The sequence below is a fragment of the Phoxinus phoxinus genome, assembly GCF_949152265.1.
Source record: "Phoxinus phoxinus genome assembly, chromosome: 25".
Lineage (NCBI taxonomy): Eukaryota > Metazoa > Chordata > Actinopteri > Cypriniformes > Leuciscidae > Phoxinus > Phoxinus phoxinus.
The window spans coordinates 11,468,734-11,490,370 of record NC_136900.1 but is presented as its reverse complement, the minus strand read 5'-3'; the positions used below and the strand labels follow the sequence as shown (position 1 = coordinate 11,490,370).

General features: G+C 35.4%; 2 protein-coding genes and 1 long non-coding RNA gene across 3 annotated transcripts in view; all 3 read right to left on the bottom strand.

Annotated features, from left to right (window-relative positions):
- The window catches only part of LOC306994065 (mucin-5AC-like), a 40,985-nt gene extending 29,362 nt beyond the window's left edge, over window positions 1–11,623 (bottom strand). Inside the window, exons 1-13 of the mRNA XM_079604372.1 lie at window positions 11,514–11,623; window positions 11,358–11,426; window positions 10,757–11,018; window positions 10,535–10,649; window positions 8,450–8,534; window positions 8,222–8,325; window positions 2,972–2,995; window positions 2,615–2,834; window positions 2,304–2,429; window positions 1,401–1,515; window positions 1,098–1,236; window positions 832–942; window positions 424–448 (exon numbers count right to left, since the gene is read on the bottom strand). Of these exons, the coding sequence (XP_079460498.1) occupies window positions 424–448; window positions 832–942; window positions 1,098–1,236; window positions 1,401–1,515; window positions 2,304–2,429; window positions 2,615–2,834; window positions 2,972–2,995; window positions 8,222–8,325; window positions 8,450–8,534; window positions 10,535–10,649; window positions 10,757–11,018; window positions 11,358–11,426; window positions 11,514–11,592 (1,474 nt within the window). The 5' untranslated portion in view covers window positions 11,593–11,623. The remainder of the gene's footprint in view (window positions 1–423; window positions 449–831; window positions 943–1,097; window positions 1,237–1,400; window positions 1,516–2,303; window positions 2,430–2,614; window positions 2,835–2,971; window positions 2,996–8,221; window positions 8,326–8,449; window positions 8,535–10,534; window positions 10,650–10,756; window positions 11,019–11,357; window positions 11,427–11,513) is intronic.
- Window positions 11,624–15,394: 3,771 nt separating this feature from the next.
- On the bottom strand, window positions 15,395–19,287 carry LOC306994064 (intestinal mucin-like protein; the record flags this gene model as incomplete). Its single annotated transcript, XM_079604371.1, has 13 exons — window positions 15,395–15,638; window positions 15,750–15,873; window positions 15,968–16,007; window positions 16,114–16,183; window positions 16,856–16,914; window positions 17,258–17,353; window positions 17,439–17,561; window positions 17,690–17,730; window positions 17,862–17,966; window positions 18,053–18,230; window positions 18,953–18,984; window positions 19,139–19,208; window positions 19,282–19,287. The coding sequence occupies 13 exons, from the start codon at window positions 19,285–19,287 to the stop codon at window positions 15,431–15,433; spliced, it is 1,152 nt and encodes a 383-aa protein (XP_079460497.1). The 3' UTR covers window positions 15,395–15,430.
- A 468-nt stretch (window positions 19,288–19,755) lies between these two features.
- On the bottom strand, window positions 19,756–20,389 carry LOC306993619. Its single transcript, XR_013796488.1, has 3 exons — window positions 20,252–20,389; window positions 19,993–20,165; window positions 19,756–19,829 (listed from the first exon to the last, which is right to left on the bottom strand). It is a non-coding gene; the product is annotated as an uncharacterized lncRNA (long non-coding RNA).
- Window positions 20,390–21,637: the final 1,248 nt, after the last annotated feature.

The following is a 21,637-nucleotide window of genomic DNA, read 5'->3' as shown; positions in this document are numbered from 1 at the left end:
ATGGCTGTTAGGAACTACACGACATTCCTCCCGGGACAGTGACATCACCAACCCTAGAATTTACAGAAACCCCCACCCGGGAACGCAATTTATAGACTATCATAACAGAATATGCTAATCAATGACTACAAGATAACTACACATAAGCTTCATAAATTCATCAACATTCAGAAATGTCCTGTTGCTTCTACATGTTGTCACTTCTTCTTGAGTCTCTCCATCATTGTATCAAATATCTGTGGGGTATTTGAGCAATCTGGGGACATCAAAGACTTATTTTACATCTTATGAAGAGGTCATTATACCACCCCTTTAAGTTATGTCAGTGCAAGTTGCTTTTAGTTGAAACAGCTCAAACCTGCATTTTAGTCTTAACCTTGTCTGTGAACCTGGGGGCATATGTTGTTTTTTGAAAGTTCTCACCACAAGTCTTGCCCTTGAAGATTTGTTCCACAGTGATGTACACCTGCATAAGAGGCACCAGCTGTATCTGCACTTGCAGCCCAAAGGTGGTCTGAAGTATGATGTGAAATGATGATGGCATGAACACAGTGAAGTCGGCTGGAGGAAAAGATTCAAAGAGTTTGAAAAATGTTTCACAAAAATATTATTCTTCACAAACAATCATTCCTTAAATTTCAGCAGGTTTTAAAACAAAACAAAGAAATACAGATCTTCTCTCTCTCTCACCTGCCATGTAAGGAAGTGAAACTTTTGCATTGTGTTGTACTGTGCCATCGTCTTTAATCACCAGACGCTAATGAAGATACACATGGTGTCACTGTATGTACATATTTTGGAACAGAGGAAGTAAAGAGGGAATGTACTCACATTGTTCTTGTCATTGTAAAATAGCACTTCTATAGATTTCAAACAGGTGCCAGTAAGGGTCACACAAGGATTCATCTGACCCAATATGATGAACTTTGTCTCTTCATTGTCCTACAAAAACAAATAGATTTTTATAGAATGTGGTGTTCATTATTCAGAATTTAACATTTTGTTTGCAAATAAAAATGTCATGACATGAATGAATACAAATTCCAAATGTAAGTCTTAGCAGTTACAGAAACTGTTGTTTTGAGACAACAGCTTACTTTTGAGAGCACATAGATGCACTCCCCATGGAAAGTGAATTCTTTCCCGTCGAAGGTGGTGAAGTGAGATCCTTCCTCTACTGCGCACAGGCCAGGGCGAGGAATACTCTTACAGATCCAGTTTCCCTCCTCACATATACTGAATTACACAATATAATTACAAACAGACAGTAAACAACCACCTTCAGGACTACTGATACAATGAAATGATAAAATAAAGTTATGATAAAATGTACAGTTTATAGTGTTTTTTAGCAATTAAAGACCTGTAGAAGGAGAAAATCGTCAAATGTGTTTTATTACCACTTCTCTTCAACTTTGTCGAGAACCTCTCCTGGGTTGTAGATGCGGTCATGCTTACACTGGCATTGTTTCACAGGGATGCAGCCCGTGTTTGAGATTTCATCAAATACAGTTCCTATAACACATTTCATATTTCCTCATTTGTTTACACACATAAGCTGATTCTATTAGCCCAAATGCTGTATGGTTCGTTCTGGGCAGTAATAATAACCCCCCTTAGGGTAAATAGAACCAACATGAATGTATTGCAGATATCATTCATTCATTTTAATGTACAACATAATTAGAGAATTTTTGTCTGATTCAAGGGGAATCAGAATGCCAAATCCTGACTGGATGAGTGGAGGAGCTGGGGATGGAGGGGGGTAATTTGCTCATGAGAAACGCGATAGCTGCTTATAATACTGAAGGAGCTTCTATATGTATACGGTGATAGGCATCGTATTCCTATAGGTAGACGTGGATCAGCTGAGAGTCAGCTGATGCGAGCTTGACTAACGTGACCTGCCAGAACTGACGCTACGCTTGATTTATGTTACGCTATTATACCGTCCTCTGTCGAAATCTGTTTGTCATATCCTGCTACTGAATATCATAATCGCTTTCTAAATCACAAATATGTTTCAGTCTTTGAAACTAACCATAAGGAATATTTTCAATCAACCAAGGTGGATGAAACCTATTAGCTTTAATACCTTATTGATCGAGATTTTGTTGTCAAATCAACATTATATATGTGGTTCTTCAATCAACCACATTAAAATACTGGGTAACACTTTACTTGAAGGGGTGTGCATACGACTGACATGACACCTTCATAATCATGACATGACACACACACACACATATATATATATATAGTAGTACTAAAATTAAATTCAATATTGTGAATTAGATACTGACCTGGTGGGCAGAAGCAGCCATCGATGTTGTGTTCCTCACACAGTGTGTTTGTGTCTTTGTGTGAGCATGTGTCCATACAGGGAGAGCCACTTTCAGAATGTACCATATTGTAGGGGCACGTCACAGCTGCATGGGAATACAAGTCATACAGAGACTGATTACACTTATTATGAAAATAAATATATATTTTTTATTAAAGTTTTTTTTATTATTATCTCAAATAGTGCAGTTATTTAAATTTGTATTGATGTCATTTTTAAGCTGAAGAGAGAAGAACCCTGTGATGTCCACCAGAGCTCAGTGTTTATTACCGCAGAAGTCATCTCTTCTCCAGGTCGGTGGATTTCCTCCAGCATGTGTACACTGACGTGAATATTCAGACAAAGTCGCACAGAGCGAGGAGTTGTCAGTGTCTTCAGATTGATACAAGCATAAATCAATTATACAGGCATTGATATACGGCTCAGGGTTCAAAATCTCAGAGCAGGAGAACCAGTCTTCATCCTTCAAAAGGTCTGCACAATATGCCCGCTGTTGTGACAAAAGCATAGTGTCTTTAACCTTTACCCTCAGAGGTCCACATTATATATCAATACTGTAATTATTAAATACATTATGTAATTCCACCTAAATCTATTAAACCGAAACTAATAGCTTTTGTGACTTACATGATTTTCACACTGGCTTAACCACCCTTGTGAAAAAGAAGTGTGCTTAATTGTATTGAAAGCGTACTTTTTTTGTGCTTAATATCATAAAAGTATACTTTTTGAAAAGTGCACTTGCAGATAATATAATATAGTTCAAATTAAATACCACTTAAGTGTACTTAAAGGGAATGCACTTTAATGACAATATTTCTTAACACACTTAAGTGCACTTTTTACAAATGCACTTTGTAATAATGTCTAATTGAGTGTAACTTAAAGTAAGTACACTTTCATCACAATATTTCTTAACACACTTAAGTGCACTTTTTACAAATGCACTTTGTTATAATGTCTAATTAAGTTTAACTTAAAGTAAGTACACTTTCATCACAATATTTCTTAACACACTTAAGTGCACTTTTTACAAATGCACTTTGTTATAATGTCTAATTAAGTTTAACTTAAAGTAAGTACACTTTCATCACAATATTTCTTAACACACTTAAGTGCACTTTTCACAAATGCACTTTGTTATAATGTCTAATTAAGTTTAACTTAAAGTAAGTACACTTTCATCACAATATTTCTTAACACACTTAAGTGCACTTTTTACAAATGCACTTTGTTATAATGTCTAATTAAGTTTAACTTAAAGTAAGTACACTTTCATGACAATATTTCTAAACACACGTAAGTGCATGTTTTAAAAAGGCATGTTGTAATAATGTCTAATTAAGTTTTACTTAAACAGTTATTTTGATGTATTGACTAATATACTAAATAAAAGAATAATTTTAATGGAAAATATGGAAAATAATTGTTTTTAATTTCAACTCAAGTGTGTTGTCCAAAATTATTTTGTTGATGTATTTTAAATGTGTTTAGTCTATAATATATTGTGTGCATTAATGCACTTGAAATTTATTTTTCCTCTAAACTGCAATACATTTGTTTATACTCCAGTACAACTTATTGTTGACATTTTTATCCCCAGCTTCTGCTCTATGAACTCAATTAAAAGTGTCAGTTTTCTACATAATATTTGACAATAAAATGTAATTTATGAGAGGAGTTCTTAATGTAATATTAATGTATTGTACTTTACATCTGTGTAGAGAATACTTTTAATATCATTATGTTGATCTAAGTAAATTAAACACATTTAGTTGTGAGCAAAGTTAAACAAATCTAAACAAAATTAAATTGCATTTAAATTCAGTTAAAATACATTTAATTTAAATTAGACTACACTACACTATAAAAATGATTGACTTTTAGTTAGGTGAATGAATCAAGTTTTGTGAACTTACAGAGTCTAACAACACAATGAGTTTGAACAGAAATTAAAAAGCTGAAATATAACCATGCATGAAATATATTAACTTTATTTAATGCGCATGCGCCAGAAATACTACGTCACGATGACGCACTACTTCACTAGAGTTTGAAAAATGCACTGTTATGTTTCTGTAATCGCGATTCGTGAGGAAAGGAAACTGAAGCTGCGCAATCAGGAAGAGAACGCCGCGTTTGATTACAGATGAGACGTTATACTGCAATAATGAGTCAAGTAAGTATATCTTGATGCTTTCTTTATTTTAACATTTTCACCGTAATATGGCAGTTGTTATTGCGATTAAGAGTGTAACACATTACATTATTTTCATCGCAGACAGACGCAATAGACTCGGGAGGTGAATTAATCAGGTTTTCAATAATTTATCTATGATTGCATTCTAATAATTTCTTACATCATAATATGTTCGCGTGTGGGTGTGTTCGACGAATTTGGCTGCTGAAAAAATATATAATTTAATTAAACCGACTTTTTAAATCATTTAAACATTACTATGACAAATTTGCTAAATACAGATCCAATATTGTAACACTCGAAGACATTTATATACATTTAATACATATAATCAATGTTATAACCATCATAAATATTTAATATATCACTCTAGAAATAATGCTTGTAATGTAGCATTATTTTTTTAATTTTTGCATTTGAAGAGTGAGTTGTTCAGTTACTATTTGTTTTGGAATATGTTATTTTGTTGTGCTTATCTGGAGTTACACGTTCATTTTGCAGGATCAGTTCATTTGTGATTGGAGATACAGTGCAAGCGGTGTGGAATCACAGGCCTTTATTGATGAGGTGATGTTAACATAATTTGTCATGAATTGTTGCACAGACAGCACACCCTGATCAAGCTGAAACACTGCTATCAAGTCACTTACTATCCCTATAGCTTTTAAATACTTTAAATCTTCTCCATTTGTAAGTAATAAATTCCCACCTGTGCATTTACAGATGCCCCTATAATCATCATATATTTTACAGGTATCAAACCAAAGGAAGAGGGCCGCAGAATTGCTGTGTCAACCGTGGTACCAGTAAATACAGGAACATCCTTCATGAAGATGTGCGCGGTAAGCTGAAACTTACAAGCCAAGATGAGGAAACGTTTGCATGGGTCTTGGGTATGGAAGTAACATAATGGCAAATGTTTTTGAAACAAAAAAGCCGGTTGAATTGCACTACTTGAAAAAAAAAATGCATTGCATTAACTATGCTTGCATTTTAATGCATTGTATTTTTAGGGCTTGCATTGGGTTGAAATTTAAGCTGTGAATATTTCGATTAAAAACATTTCAAACCCATTTTCATTATTAAAAATCCAATAATCCATATTCACCTTGAATATTTTACTTCAAAAATATTCAAATGGTTTAAAAATACAACCTATAATATTTAACAGGTGATTTTCGGTCAAAAAAATGTTTCCGCTTCGCAAATTCAGTGGTTCGAATTGGACAGTAAATTCAACTTTAACATCCAGGAACTGCTAGCCTGGAAATCCAGACCCAAATCCGAAAGATTAAGGGTCTGGCATTGAGTAATATAAATCACCCAACTCGAGGGGCAGCACCAAGCATGTATTTGAAAATCTCACTGCACGCAATTGGATAATACTAGTACGACCAATCACAACTAAGCCCCATACGCCTAGCTACCAGCGGAGCTAACTGGTAGATTAGACTCTTGCCGGCAAAACAGTAAAAACATCCTTCTTACAAAGGAACGTTTCGAGCACCGTCTTCGGTTCCTCTTTTAGATAAAAGTCTAACTCGTTCATTGTAGCGGCCAAAGCTGTTTCAAACAACTGGTGTTCATCCATAGCCATCTTGCAATGTTACTAATGACGAATAATTTGTATCATTATTTTCATCACCGACATTTTTTCACAGACGAAAACGAGACGATAACTAAATAAAAACCAGTTTTAAATGACGACAACTATGACGAAAATTTATTGACATTTGATTGGGGAATGAATAAACTGCTTCATCAGGGCAGTACTAAATAAAAAGAGAACACAATTTTTTGTTATCCCTCTTATTACTATAATTATTAACATTTTGCTGCAAGGTGTATAACTTTAAAGCGCAACTGTATATCTATCACTTTCATTCAATTGAGCCAAATATAATAATGGACTGGATCTGTTTTTATAAACAATTGTTTTCCTTCTGTTTTTGTTTTCTTTCTTCAAGGTATTTTTTCTGACTTTCCTGCTTCTCTGGAACATTTCCATTCACATATACTCTGGAGAGCTTCTGGGACATAGACATAAACAGCACTTTCCAACAACTTCAAAACATTTGGTGACAAACGATTTTGGTTTTCTTGTTTTTATGCCGTTGGAGTTCTTCAGATTTTGTTTTGTTTTTTGTTTTTAGACAAACTTACATTCACTGTAATTGAGTAAGATTTTAGAAGAAACCATTTGGTCCTGTTGGTGCTAGTAAAGGTTTAAGAGCTTTAATATTTTTACTTTAATATTAAGTCTCATTTGCTAACATTAGTTTATACATTAGCCAAAATGAACTAACAATGAACAATTTTTTTACTGTATTTATTCATCTTTGTTAATATTAGGTGTGTGTGCGTGCATGTGTGTGTGTGTGTGTGTATGTGTTTTTTTTTTATGGGGACCAAATTCCAAATTACCCCAAAAGTAGTAGTTAAAAGTAAATTACATGGAAACAAAAACAATTTTATATATCATACAGAATGTTTTCTGAAAATGTAAAAATGCATAATGTTTTCTGTGATGTTTAGGTACCTTTGTATTTGAGGAAGAAAATGATTGTGCATATAAGCTTCATTGTCCTCCAGACTCTTTCTAAAGGAGTTAAAGTGTTGTAACTGTTTGTGTTTATGTATAGTGTTTCTTTTGATTGTAACTAGGTTATTAAGAGATTTTTTTTTTATTAAAATTTGAAATGTACTAAATTACAACTTTATTATAAAAAAAATGATTATAAATGTATTTAATTATATAACGAACGATGTACATGTATATTACATTAAAGTATATTTTAGTTCACATTAATTGTGTGTCAGTATATTGTGTAGTGCACTTAAAGTATATTTTAAAGACACTAAAAGCTGTAATGAAAGTAGATATAAAGTTGTATTAAAGTCCCACTTAAGTTGTTCCAAAAAATCACTCTTAATGGCAACTTATTGCATTTTATTTCAACTTAATATGTGATACATTTGAAATTAATTACACTTAATGTGCATTGAGTGCGCCCAAAACAATACATTTAATTCACACTTAAGTATATCTTTAACTGACATTAAAGTATATTTTAGTACACATTAATTGCGTGTCAGTATATTGTGTAGTGCACTTAAAGTATATTTTAAAGACATTAGAAGCAGTAATGAAAGTAGATATAAAGTTGTATTAAAGTCCCACTTAAGTTGTTCCAAAAAATCACTCTTAATGGCAACTTATTGCATTTTATTTCAACTTAATATGTGATACATTTGAAATTAATTACACTTAATGTGCATTGAGTGCGCCCAAAACAATACATTTAATTCACACTTAAGTGTATTTTTAACTGACATTAAAGTATATTTTAGTTCACATTAATTGCGTGTCAGTATATTGTGTAGTGCACTTTAAGTATATTTTAAAGACACTAAAAGCTGTAATGAAAGTAGATATAAAGTTGTATTAAAGTCCCACTTAAGTTGTTCCAAAAAATCACTCTTAATGGCAACTTATTGCATTTTATTTCAACTTAATATGTAATAAATTTGAAATTAATTATACTTAATGTGCATTAAGTGCGCCCAAAAGATTGCATTTAATTCACACTTAAGTGTATACTTTTAAAGTATATTATTTGTGTAATAAGTACACTTTATAAAAGTACACTAAAGTGCACTTTTTTTTCACAAGGGCAATCTTTTGCATCATCTTCTTCAGAAGGATTTTGGCAATTATCCATTGGGTTGGAGACTATGTGCATATTCCCAAACTCAATGTAGCCAACACTTCGTTCGTATCCTAGTTGTTTATTGAATAAGATAAGGCATAGTTGAGTTTTCTAATAAAGACACTTGATATTCTTGGAGAGCTATGAAATTAGAATTACATGGGGAAAAAATGAAAAATTACAAGAGCAACTCACCTGATTTATTGAACTCATCAGGAACCCCATTGAAATTGCCACATAATCCACAGGTATGATCTGAATATTTAGAGTCCAACTCGACCTAATACAGCACCACAAGGAAAGATGATTTTTTTTTTTTAATAAACCACTTTTCAGAGGGACTTGCTTGTTTTTATTTGTTCATTATATAAATGTATCATAAGTTTCATGGGCAATGAACAGATGAATCATTCGCATCCTACCCTACCCCAGAATTCATTGCGCCTGTTATTTTTTTTAGATAAATTGTTGGATTACACTTTTAAATGTAAATATTGGGTTCTACCTACTCAAATAATTGAATGTATCTAATGATACAAACAGCAAATATATAAAGCGGTTCAAAAGATGACATATCTCACCAAGATGCAATTTTATATAGGTTCTACTCTTTATTATGTACATAAATGGACCAAGGTGAACTTTTTTTTAAGGCAGTTGAATACAATAACATTACTACTGCTCATCAACAACAGCTGCAAGGCGACAAGAATGACCTCTGTAAACTAGACGTTCCCATATAACTATGAGTCAGGCCTTGATTACCCTCCCTAAATCAGATAAAGACCTGACAAATGTATTAATTTCGTAATTACATTGCTTAACAATGATTATAAACTTTTCACACATATCTTTGTAAATAGATTAAAATATGGCATTAATTTAATCAATGAGTCATAATGGAAAACCTCATAGAGAGGTTTTCTTAAAGGGAGATCTATATATAATAATATAAGATTGTTTATCGATTTGGTGGAGTACAGTCACTTGATAGAGGATGATGGATTAATTTTATATTTGGACTTTTAAAAAGTCTTTGACACATTGGAGCACGCTTTGTTTATTAAAACCTTAGAACATTACGGCTTTGGACCTTGGTGAACATTTTCTGTGTTATAAGAATCATTTATAAAACAGTTCAGTTTCTCTCCCTTTTGGCACTTCACAAAGATTTCCGATTGGTCAGATATGCCAGTTATCCTCTCTTTTATTTATTTTGGCTACAGATATGTTGTCCATTTTGGTTACTCCTAATTTAACAGTAAAACATATATATATATTTGTAAAGACTTTAGCAATCAGTCAGTTAGCAGATGACACCACTGTTTGTTTTTTTTAAACAAAATAAAGACATCAATAAAGACAATAAAGGCATCGAGCCTCCAATTGATTTTTGAATAAGTGCAAGCTTATGGCCCTACACCACAATGAAGATATCTCCCTGTTTAACTTCCGGGTAACAGACAAAGGGAAATATTTAGGTATTTCAATTCCAAATACAAAAGATTTATACTGTATATATTATTTTTTCAGCCATTTTGCCTAAAATCATCTTTAAATGTCTTTAATTGCTCATTGTTGCAGTTGGTCTGATACTCCAGCCAGGTTGGCATGTCTTATTGCCTTCTTTGCGCTTGGCCCCGGTAATTGCTATATTTGGGGGACAAGCACCGAAGGTGCAGAGGCACCTATTGTAATTGTTGGCATTCTTCTTCTTATTATTCTTTCTTCCTTCTTCTGCTCTGGGAGTCTATAGCAGCCCATAGAACCGCCTGTGGGAAAGTTATGAAATTTGGCACACAGATAGAGGATAGTCTGAACTGTCACCATAGCAAATTTGGAGTCTCTAACTCAATATCGTACATGCACCGATGTCATGCACCACTCTATTTGCATGTAGTGGAACTGAAGAACCACTACCATGTCTACCTTTCTTGTTCTGCATGTGGGCATGTCGGCAATAGTGTTCCTGTAATTATTAAATATTAATAGTCCATGTATTTCTTACATGGCATAATTTCTTAGGCGCGCAGAAAGAACACTGTACAACCAACATGGGAAAATCTCATAGTAAAACAAGCAGCTGTTCAAAATATGATACACCGGTGTTTTGCCAGATAAGAAGTTTATCTATGTATCATCTTTATATCTCTTTTAATTCCTTTTATAAATGTTTTGATTTTCCTTGATTTTATTTTGTGGTTATTTTAATTCCTTTCTGTGTAAAGCACTTTGAATTAACATAGTATATAATAAATTCACAATAATAAAATAGCTCACCATAACTGCATCCTCTTTGTTCCACGTGACAGTGATGCCCATTTTGGAATAGAGCCTGGTGTAAATTGTGTTTTCTTCTACAAGGATCCCTGAGATATGCACGGGGAGTGTTACTCTGAAAAATGAGAAAAGATTCAAATGAAAAATTGACCAAACAGAACACATTTTAAAGGCTTTGCTGTGGGAGCAAATAAGCAGCAGTTGGGTTCCCCAGAATCTTACTTTTCTTCATTGATCATGACCTGTTTCTCTGTCAACTCAACAGCGATGTCATTGATACTAACTAACACCCAGCTGATCTTCGGGTCATTGGCGAGTTCTTTTCTCTTCACGTGAACCGAGAACTGGTGAATGAGGCTTTGGCAGTCAGACACCAGGTTATACTCGCATGTGCCTGGGAACTGATAAACATCCCCATCGAACGTCTTGAAGTGGAAGTTTCCCCACATGCTACAGATGTTGTTGACATGGTTACTGGCACGAACTGGTTAAAAAATAAAAGAGAATGCAAAGACTTACTCCAGGATTTACCTACAGTAATGTTATGTATCAAGCATTTTTCTTAAACTTTAAGTTAAACTTTGAGATGGTTTATTAAATTTATATAATACATCATGTAAAATTTTAGTTCCACACTATGTGAAAATGTTTATGTATAAATATTTACATGTAAAATGTTTAAGTTAATGTGTAGGTTCATTTAGACATAAAGCACCAATTTTATTTAATCTGTGAATAATTTTGTAACTTTATAGTTTATTTGTGAATCAATGAAATTAGTACATCTCATATCTTCCATAAACACAATGACATAGCTATTTACCTGTTGTTGTTGTCGTTGGCCACGTAAAGTCCATAGGATCTTCCGTAACTCCATAATCTTCCATATAGTCTTTAAACAAAGAAAGACAGATAGTCATATTGTGTAGCTAAATTTGTAAGCGTTTCTCGCAGTAACTGATCATTTTGTTTTTATTACCTGCTTGTATCAACTTCAGCCCGACCAGTAGGACGACCCATCTCAGCATCCGCATCTGGGACATCCTCACAATCCCCATGGAGGCAACAAGAGTCCTCAAGAGCTAATGTGAGCTATCTGTGAGCGCTTGTCCTTTTATAGTGAATTCTAGTTTTCTCTGGAAGAATGTAATTGGTGATAAGAAGGAGGAACCTGGCATATGAATTGACATGCATTAAACTTTAAAGATTAATCATCTCAAATAAACAAGGATGTGAATGTTGATATTGGGGATGTAACTATTTTCTAGAGAAGTTGCACAGTATAATGCACAGTAAACTTTACTCTTATCTAAAATCTATAATTTTGGCTCTGGGTTAGCACGATAAGTATTTGCATGTACTGTACATTTAAGGATTATTTGTTATTAAAGGATTATTTAAGGCATTATTTTGTCTTTTTAAGGCTTTATTTAGTCTATTTTTGATCCCCCAGTGAAAATACAGAACAAAGTTAAAGCAGGATAAACCATTGCATGTTTTAAACACTGTAAGCTCAGACAAGCAGAATATTAAAAACAGGGAAAAGTCCTCATTCTGTTGGACTGTTGGAATGCCAAATGGCCAATGTAATATGAGAATCAAAACAGATAAGCTAAATAATTTTAGCATGCATCTGTGCACGTATGAAATGGTGCACTATAAAAAATAAATCCAAGTTCTTGTAACAAATGTTGGAAAAAAATGTAGTAACAATTTACTTAAAGCATTTATGTTTGCATTACATAAGTATTTTTAATTCAGTAATTTTGCCTTGTAATGCATTGTATGATCTAACAAATAACTAATCATAGTTAAAACATTATAATATATCTATTCATGGAACGCACCTTTAGAAAGTATAATGCTTGTATAAAGGATAATATTTGAAGATTCTGAAATAGGTTGTTGTGTCTTTTTATGCATTATACTTTCTAAAGGTGCGTTCCATGAATAGATATATTATAATGTTTTAACTATGATTAGTTATTTGTTAGATCATACAATGCATTACAAGGCAAAATTACTGAATTAAAAATACTTATGTAATGCAAACATAAATGCTTTAAGTAAATTGTTACTACATTTTTTTCCAACATTTGTTACAAGAACTTGGATTTATTTTTTATAGTGCACCATTTCATACGTGCACAGATGCATGCTAAAATTATTTAGCTTATCTGTTTTGATTCTCATATTACATTGGCCATTTGGCATTCCAACAGTCCAACAGAATGAGGACTTTTCCCTGTTTTTAATATTCTGCTTGTCTGAGCTTACAGTGTTTAAAACATGCAATGGTTTATCCTGCTTTAACTTTGTTCTGTATTTTCACTGGGGGATCAAAAATAGACTAAATAAAGCCTTAAAAAGACAAAATAATGTGCATTGTTTTGTGCATAAAAAGACACAACAACCTATTTCAGAATCTTCAAATATTATCCTGCATTTTTACTTTGGTTATAATTATTTATGAAAATATATAATACATTATAACATAAATTATGAATCCATGTATCCATGTATAATGCATTGTACATTAGGTAAAGTGTTACCAAAACAATGTCTAACAAAAGTTTTGTTGACCTTACTCAAGTATTTGTTCAAACCAAATGTACCCATCTTTCCAAATTGAGTGATCTGAACAAAAAAAAGGAACTAGAAAATGTTTAAATCCAGCTTGAAAAAAAAAGAATTATTATGTTTTGCTGGATTAACATTTGTTGATCATCACCGTGTGTAGAGTCATATGTCCATCTAATTGCATCTGTTGGATTTAATACGTTTCCTTATCAGAGTAATATGTTTGCCTCTAGTTTGCCCATTTCATGTTTTGTGCTTTGAAAAATCAAACGTAATGTTGAAAGAATGAGGTTTGCAGCTCCTTGCATTGCTAAATGCTGAACAATCTTTAGTTGTCTCGAAAGGATTTTTTTAATTTAGTAGACTGCCTGTTACTCAGAAAAAGTACAAGTTGTCCGTCAACTTAAACTAATTGGTTAATATCGTAGGTTGCCTTATTTTTTTTAAAGTTAGGTCAACTTATTTATTATTTATTTACAGTATTTTCTGCCTTTAGAAAAATCATTTGGTTTGTCACTTTAACACAGAATTACATCCATGCATCACAGACCTTCCATGGTTGATAGATCACTTGATAGGCTTCCACCGAAAGTCAATATTAAAGATATTTTGATAGAATACAATTTAAGATTTAGGACTGGAACAACCAGCTGATCCACTATTGTTAATTGATGCATGTCTTTTCCATTTACTCGTATGTAAAGTCCATATCCTGTTTCATCCTTGTTTCTGTTGCATTGCGTGGCAGAAACAAAAGGAGTACTTAAGAAATGGTCTTATTTGGGAATTATCAAACAACTAAATCGCATGGCCATTATAATTATTATTACAATCACAACAAATACAGTTGTGCTCAGAATTGATGGCACCCCTGGTAAATATGATCAAAACTGGCTGTAAAAAAATAAATCTGCATTGTTTATCCTTTTGATCTTTAATTAAAACAATTGAAAATCCCCATTTTGACCATCAGGGCAATAATTAAAAAGTTCCAATCAACTAGATGTTACGAATCTGCCAGGAAGAGAACGTGTGTCTATATTGGCTGAATGGACGGTGAGGATGAAAGTTTGAGTGGCCAAAGAGTCTTCAAGGATCACAGACGGAGAATTGCAGAGATTAGTTGAGTCTTGGGGTCAGATGAGTCAGGGTTCTGTGGTCAGATGAAACTAAAAAAAATAGCTTTTTGGCAGCAAACAAGCTAGATGGTTTTTTTGCACAATGATAGGAAGGATAGAAGGTACCCCATATGTACAATTTAATATATTCTTGTTCAGATACATGGCATCGTGGATTCTATCAAATATCAACAGATAAAAAATCTAAACCTGACGCCTTCTGCTAGAAATCTTATAATGGGCCGTGTTTGGGTCTTCCATCAGGACAACGATCCAAAACAAACATCAAAATCAATACAAAAATGTGTTACGGAGCACAAAATGAAGCTTATGCCATGACCGTCCCAGTTCCCTGACCTGATGAGTGGAGTGAACTGAAGAGAAGAAGCACTAATATGGATCTGGGAATCTGGAGAGATTCTGTATGGAGGAATGCTCTCTGATTTCTGGTCAGGTGTTCTCCAAACTCATCAGGCATTATAGGAGAAGACTCAGAGCTGTTATCTTGTCAAAAGGAGATTGCAAAAAGTATTTAATAAAAGGGTGCCAATAATTGTGGCCAACGTCTTTTGGAGAAAAACATTTATTTCATAATGTGATTTCCCCCCCACTTTCAATTCTTTTACTTCAATAAAAGGTTAGATTTTTGGCACTTTTTTGAATGAGAGATCAAAAGGATAAACAATGCAGATTTATTTTTTATAGCCAGTTTTGATCATATTTACCAGGGCAGGGGTGCCATCAATTCTGAGCACGACAGTATATACACACACACAAAACATATATTTATAAACATTGCCGTTTGCATTATAAACATTGCTTCTGATTAAATGGTAACCGCATTTCATTGCGTCTTGTACACTGCACAGTTATGCTGCCAACATGAAAGGAACATGAAATGCTGCAATTGTAAATGTAGATCTGTCCTGTTTGCACTCTATGGGGAATATATGTGATGTGAAAATTATAAAATCATTCTCAATTCAAGACTCAGTATGCATTAATTTAGTTAAAATGCCTTTTTAATTGCTTTTAATTTCAAACAAGCAGAAGAGTTTACATTTAACTAGCAGTTCTATAGATAGTTTAAGAAATGTTAAACAAAGCATGTGCAATTTAAATTCATTTCCAATCAAAGTTCGAAAAAGATACTTGAGAGTCATTTTTCAGAGAGTTTGGGTTGATTCACCGCTGCTGCTCACGGAAGTCCCAAGCTGCGTTTTCTTTGGCTGTTTCCAATGAGTGCGTCATTTACGTGACAGTTAGTTTTGCCACAGGAGCACTCTTCAACATGGATGTACGAGTAGGTTACTTTGTCTCCATTTACGCAACCAAGACTCACTGTGCGATTACTTGAGCGTGTGGCCTGGCAACAGCTACAGGAGGACAATCCAGGTGCAGTGTACCTATGTATGTGAGAGAGAAAAAAACATGTAAACCATTTGAAATCGGTCACTTTTGACTGTCTGTTTCAGTTAGGATGCTGCTTGTAGGTTTCGTAACAGAAACCTACTCACCTGCTAAAACTGTTACAGTCTCCACCACAAAATGTCAGGTCCATTTTCTTCTCTGATTGGCAGTCCATGTGATTTATGTAATCGCTAACAGTCTGTACTTTACATCCCTTCATTTGTTCCGCACCTACAAACACAGGCAATTGAACGCACAAGGACACGTTAATAATTTACTCAAATCAACAGTTTTTTAAAAGAATTTTCTTTTAAAAAATACTCACAAACATGGCAGCAGCCACCAGCTGACAGCTGAATGGTACCCTGTAGAGCGAATCACAAGGGCAGAAAGTCATCAATGTGATTTAATCACCAAGACTGGTCAGTATAACATGTAAATGTGTGTTTGTGTGATATTTGATGTACTGACAGGCTGGCAGTTGGAAACGTTGAAAGGAGGGCACTGGACGGTGTATTTGTCAGTGATGAACTGTCCATTAGGTTCCTGTAGGTTCCTGCCTCAAGTGGAGGAGTTTAAGTATCTTGGGGTCTTGTTCACGAGTGAGGGAAGGATGGAACGGGAGATTGACAGACGGATCGGTGCAGCTGCTGCAGTAATGCGGTCGTTGTACCGGTCTGTCGTGGTGAAGAAAGAGCTGAGCCGCAAGGCGAAGCTCTCGATTTACCGGTCAATCTACGTTCCTACTCTCACCTATGGTCATGAGCTTTGGGTCATGACCGAAAGAACAAGATCCCGGATACAAGCGGCCGAAATGAGCTTTCTCCGTAGAGTGGCTGGGCGATCCCTTAGAGATAGGGTGAGGAGCTCGGTCACTCGGGAGGAGCTCAGAGTAGAGCCGCTGCTCCTCCACATCGAGAGGGGTCAGCTGAGGTGGCTCGGGCATCTGTTCCGGATGCCTCCTGAACGCCTTCCTGGGAAGGTGTTCCGGGCACGTCCCACCGGGAGGAGACCCCGAGGAAGACCTAGGACACGCTGGAGAGACTATGTCTCCCGGCTGGCCTGGGAACGCCTCGGTGTCCCCCCGGAAGAGCTGGAGGAAGTGTCTAGGGAGAGGGAAGTCTGGGTGTCTCTGCTTAGACTGCTGCCCCCGCGACCCGGCCCCGGATAAGCGGAAGAAGATGGATGGATGGATGGATGGAACTGTCCATTAACTTTAGTGCAAGTGATTCTGTCACAGCCCTGGTTTGTAGAGGGCAAAGTGGCTCCGTCCTATAAAGGAAAAGAGAACAAGTCAAATTCAGTTAAAGGACATTGCAAAAACATTCAACTTAAATTTTGCTGTTTCTCACACACATTCAGAAAATGTGCGATATAGTGAACAAATAATTTTATAATTCTTTTTAGTCCAGCTTCGGGTTTTGTTTTTTTGATGATTCACTTCTGTTGTATGGAAAAAAGCAGCATGAACTGTTTCATTTTGTGTCCAAGGGCAAAACAATCTTTTTTGACATGAGGATAAGTTAAAAAATATATATAACATTTATAATTATTAAAAATTTTGTCCTTTTCAGCCACACCTCAAGATGACTGAGCTTTTGACGTTTGACCTTACCTTCAGTATATGCTCAACGCCATTGATGTTGATGATGCAGTGAGTTTGCACACACTTTCCACAGCAGTCGTCAAAGTCTTCAATATATTCATAACCCTGGGAAATATAAACACCAAATTAAGTCAACAAAATTAAACTTGTTCCTGAGACAAGCCGATCAGAAACTCGTCAAACAACTTACAGGTTTGCATTTCTCATTGCACTGCACAAATCCACATTTGATCTTGAACCACTGTGTTTTAGGATCCACATCCCATGTACAGCTACATTCCTGACAGTCAACGACGGGGACGTCGGTTCCAGGCTGAGGGAAGTGAGGGGAGAGAGTTGAGCGTGCACAACTTTCATTAATAATGATTTAAATATATATATATATATATAACTTAAGATATTTGATTTTTAAAATGGTAATATTAGAGTCAGTTTAGTTACCTGATATTCTATGTTTTTGTGGACACAAACTTTCTTTGGCTCTAAGGAGGCAAACGACAAAAGATTACAAAACTATATGGAATGATATTCAAGGTGATATACACAGCATCTGAGATGAAAACAGGCATAAGAATATCACAAAAATGAAGTGAAGTGTGAATAATAGTGATACCACATTTGATTTCTGGACAGCATTTTCCGTTAGGCACTTCCAGGACTGGCGCATATCCGACTCCACACTTTTTATCCAAAGGTGGGCAAATGCTGACATCACAATCTACATCACGAAACAGAGTAGAGGAGACTTAGGCGATGCAAACCTAAAGCAAACCCCTTTAAAAACTGTAAATAAACTCGTCTTACTGCAAACTTGTTTGCTGCAGCATGAATCTGAAGGATTGGTGACATTGACTAGCACAAAGCCGGGTTCAGTGCAGCTCTCAGGATTCACATCAGGACAGTTCTTGGGCTTACAGTTCACAGATTTGCTGGCCTTTTCACAAATACACTCTTCGCAGTTGTACTCGAAAACCTCATCAAACTGCCACAAAAAACAAGAGGATTCAGTTAAAAGTCCGGTTATATATTCCTGGAGATAATTCTTTAAAGTTGGCAATAAATATAAATTCACCCAATTGATTTTGTAAATGCGTGTTATAGATTATATTCTAAACGATTTATCCATGCATACAGTTCATCTCCTCCACAATGAAGTGTAAGCTTGTATCAATCCAATCCAATTAACAACTGATGATAGAACCAATTACCCACCCTACATTTTTTTCTTTTCATTAATCCGTTAAACTCTGATGAAAATAATACATAATATGGAAGACAAGATCAGTCACTAGTACTTGCGTTTTATTTACACTATTGTACATTTTTGTTGGTTTGCCAGTGATAAAACCTCATAAGTGACCGATTTGAAATTCTACATAGGCAGCTACTACAAATAGCGCAACTCACATAAAGAGTACTCACATTAGTATTGCTAAGCTAAAATTTAAATATAGGCTAATAAGCATAAAAATGCATATCACACAAGAATACTGGTACGAATATAGTTGCACTATTTTATGGATACTTTTCAGTACTGAATGAATTATAAGGATGAATATAAGTCACAGTTCTCTCTCCAGTTTATCATCCGCCATCTTGGATTAATTTTTTCACTGAGATTGTCGGAATGCATTCTGGAATGAATACATTTAAGAACTATAAATTAAATACTCATTTTGAGTATGGCTTTAAACACCGCCGCACCTCACGTGGTGTCCCAGAGGAGTCCAGGCATCCTACAAATAAAAAGGGGAGAACAAATTCAAAAGAAATGTTTTCAAAAAGTGGCCAAGACATGCAGGACGATGCATAAAGTTTTTTTTATACATTTTATACATTTCAATTTGAATGCCTAATGCACGCCACACACTTGAATTAGAGGCTTCTTACCGCATTTGTTCACACAGATTCCTGTTTCCTTGTTGAAGAGCAATGTTCCCTCAGGACAGAAGCAGCCCTCCTGTCAGGGACCAAGCAGTTAAGCAAGAGGAGTCACAAGGGAAGTTCAAAAGTAAGGAATTTTATTTCCCAACAATCATGATACCAAAAATAAAGGTAAAGGTTTGGGCCCAACAAAAAGGGTCAAATACACAGACAATAACTGAAGCTCTGAACGTAAAAGACTCAAAACACAAAATACAACTGACTTCCTACAAAAAACAACAACGAGGACTGATATATTGGCTGATCAGACCAATTCTGACCCACAGGGAAAGACTAACAACAACCACATAAGCTACAAATAACAGCAAACTCTACATAACACTTATACCAAAAATAATATACTTTTACTTAACCTTAACTCAACAAAAATACTTAAATACTTTTGGGGTTTAGATTTATACAATATTAAATAGAGAATGAAATAGGTGGGATGCTGAGAAATTAGTCATGAGACAGGAGGTAAGGAAAGGCTTTATTTATACTGGCTCCTTCTTGTGCTGATTGGATGATTACCTGAACATGCTCCTCCCGAACTTTGTTACATAAAACTTAATTTAATGGGCATACATATCATCACAGCTTGGTGGCTCAGCTGGGCCACAAGGATTGAAGACTTTGTCTGCTGGACATTCAATATCTGGGGATGAAAAGACAAATACACTTAAATAACCTCCATAGCTTAGAAAAATATTGGGTCCAAAAGTCTAAAATATAAAAAAGGAATTTAAACCCACAGAGGTACAAAAAACTATTTGGGGTTTTGGAAAATCTAAAGCACCAATATATCAAATGCAACTTACTGCAAAGGTTAGTGTAGTTCCTCCAGTGTATGCAGACCCCTAATTGAGAGCAAGCCCTTGCGTAGCTCTGCAGACTGGAACACACGGCAGGGTTGCTCATATGACAACTATCATATTGACAACCTAAAAAGAAGTTGTCAGGGGAAACGTGGGAATGACATGCTTCGAACAACCTGAGGAAGACAGTAGTAGTAAATATCACTTTGGAAGCTCTGTTTATTGAAATTTATAGATAAAACGCCACACAGAATCAACTCACTCGCTATTGAGGAGTTTGCATTCAGGGTGGGCCTGGCATGGGTTAGGTGTAGGTTTAAGATCACCCCCAACTGTAGGCAATGCAGTTGGTGGAGTGCAAATTTCACCATTCACACCACTGGCTGGCCAGTAATCCGCCATCACTGTTCACCAAGATCCCTCCAGGGATCATGCAGTCATCAGCTCTGTTGTTGTTGCATGTTCCTAAGTGAGAATTATTTGGAATAATTTTGATGAAAAAATGCATAAAAACAAACCCCTCGTACACCATCCACATTGTGATGTCACCATCCATGCAAAAATCCAGGGGTGGCTAACTTACCACAGTGACCTTGTGTGTTGTTTCCAAAATGCTGGTATGGCAGGTTGACACCAAAGCCAGTGGCTCCAAATGTTATATCAACACCCAGCTGTGGAATACTCAGGAACAAGTCTAGGCCTGAGCTTATAACCCTCACACCATTCAAAGCATATGGGAGAGTTAACTTAACATTGTCCTTAACAGCCTGTTAGGACAAGAGACAATTACAAGAAAAACATAGGATACTTATACTGCAATGCACAAAAAGAACATGTTTCATCCTTCCAAATTTAGAAAGTCTCACCTCTAGGTCTGCACCTCCGATGAGATTATGATTTGTTAGTGTTATGACTAGTTTGTTGTAAGACACAATAATGGATCTGGGACAGGATACATGCTCAATAGGGTCACAGTAAACATTGTCAATGTAGATCTTTAAATGGTATTGAGGCCTTATTTCCTCCATTAATATATAAGTGCAGTTTCCTTGATAACTGTAGAAAAGTCCATCAAATGTGATGTAATGCGGGTCACCCCAGCCTTCACAAAAGCCTACGAACAATAACAAAAAGCCTTCAGATATTTGAACTAAACAAGTTACCTGAATTTGGTCAATACTGTGTATATTAACTGTTGACATTTAAAGAATTCAAAATGCAACCACTTTTTCATTGTAACCTGTGACAGGCAAGCAGGTGCCAATTACGAATCATTTTATTTACTTGTGCCACATCAAAGCGGAGACTTAAAGCTAGAGTAGGTAATGTTGGAGAGCTAGCCAGATTTGAAAGTGGCACCTCTTCTAAGCTCCGCCCCCTCCTCTCAGTGCTCCGTCCAAAGCTACGCCCCCCCCCACAAACATGAACGCGCATCCACATTTGGAGTCATGTACCTACCAGTGATGCGTGGGTTGATCCAAAATGAGTGGGTGCCTGCGCCCGCGGTTACGAGTCATCCAAAAATATTTTTAATGATATTTGGGTCGCGGTCGGTCGGGTCGTTTACCTTTGTAACTTATATAGTACTAGACACAATGTTCTATGAAATACATAGGTCTACACTTTATTGTCTGAATGCGCGAGGATG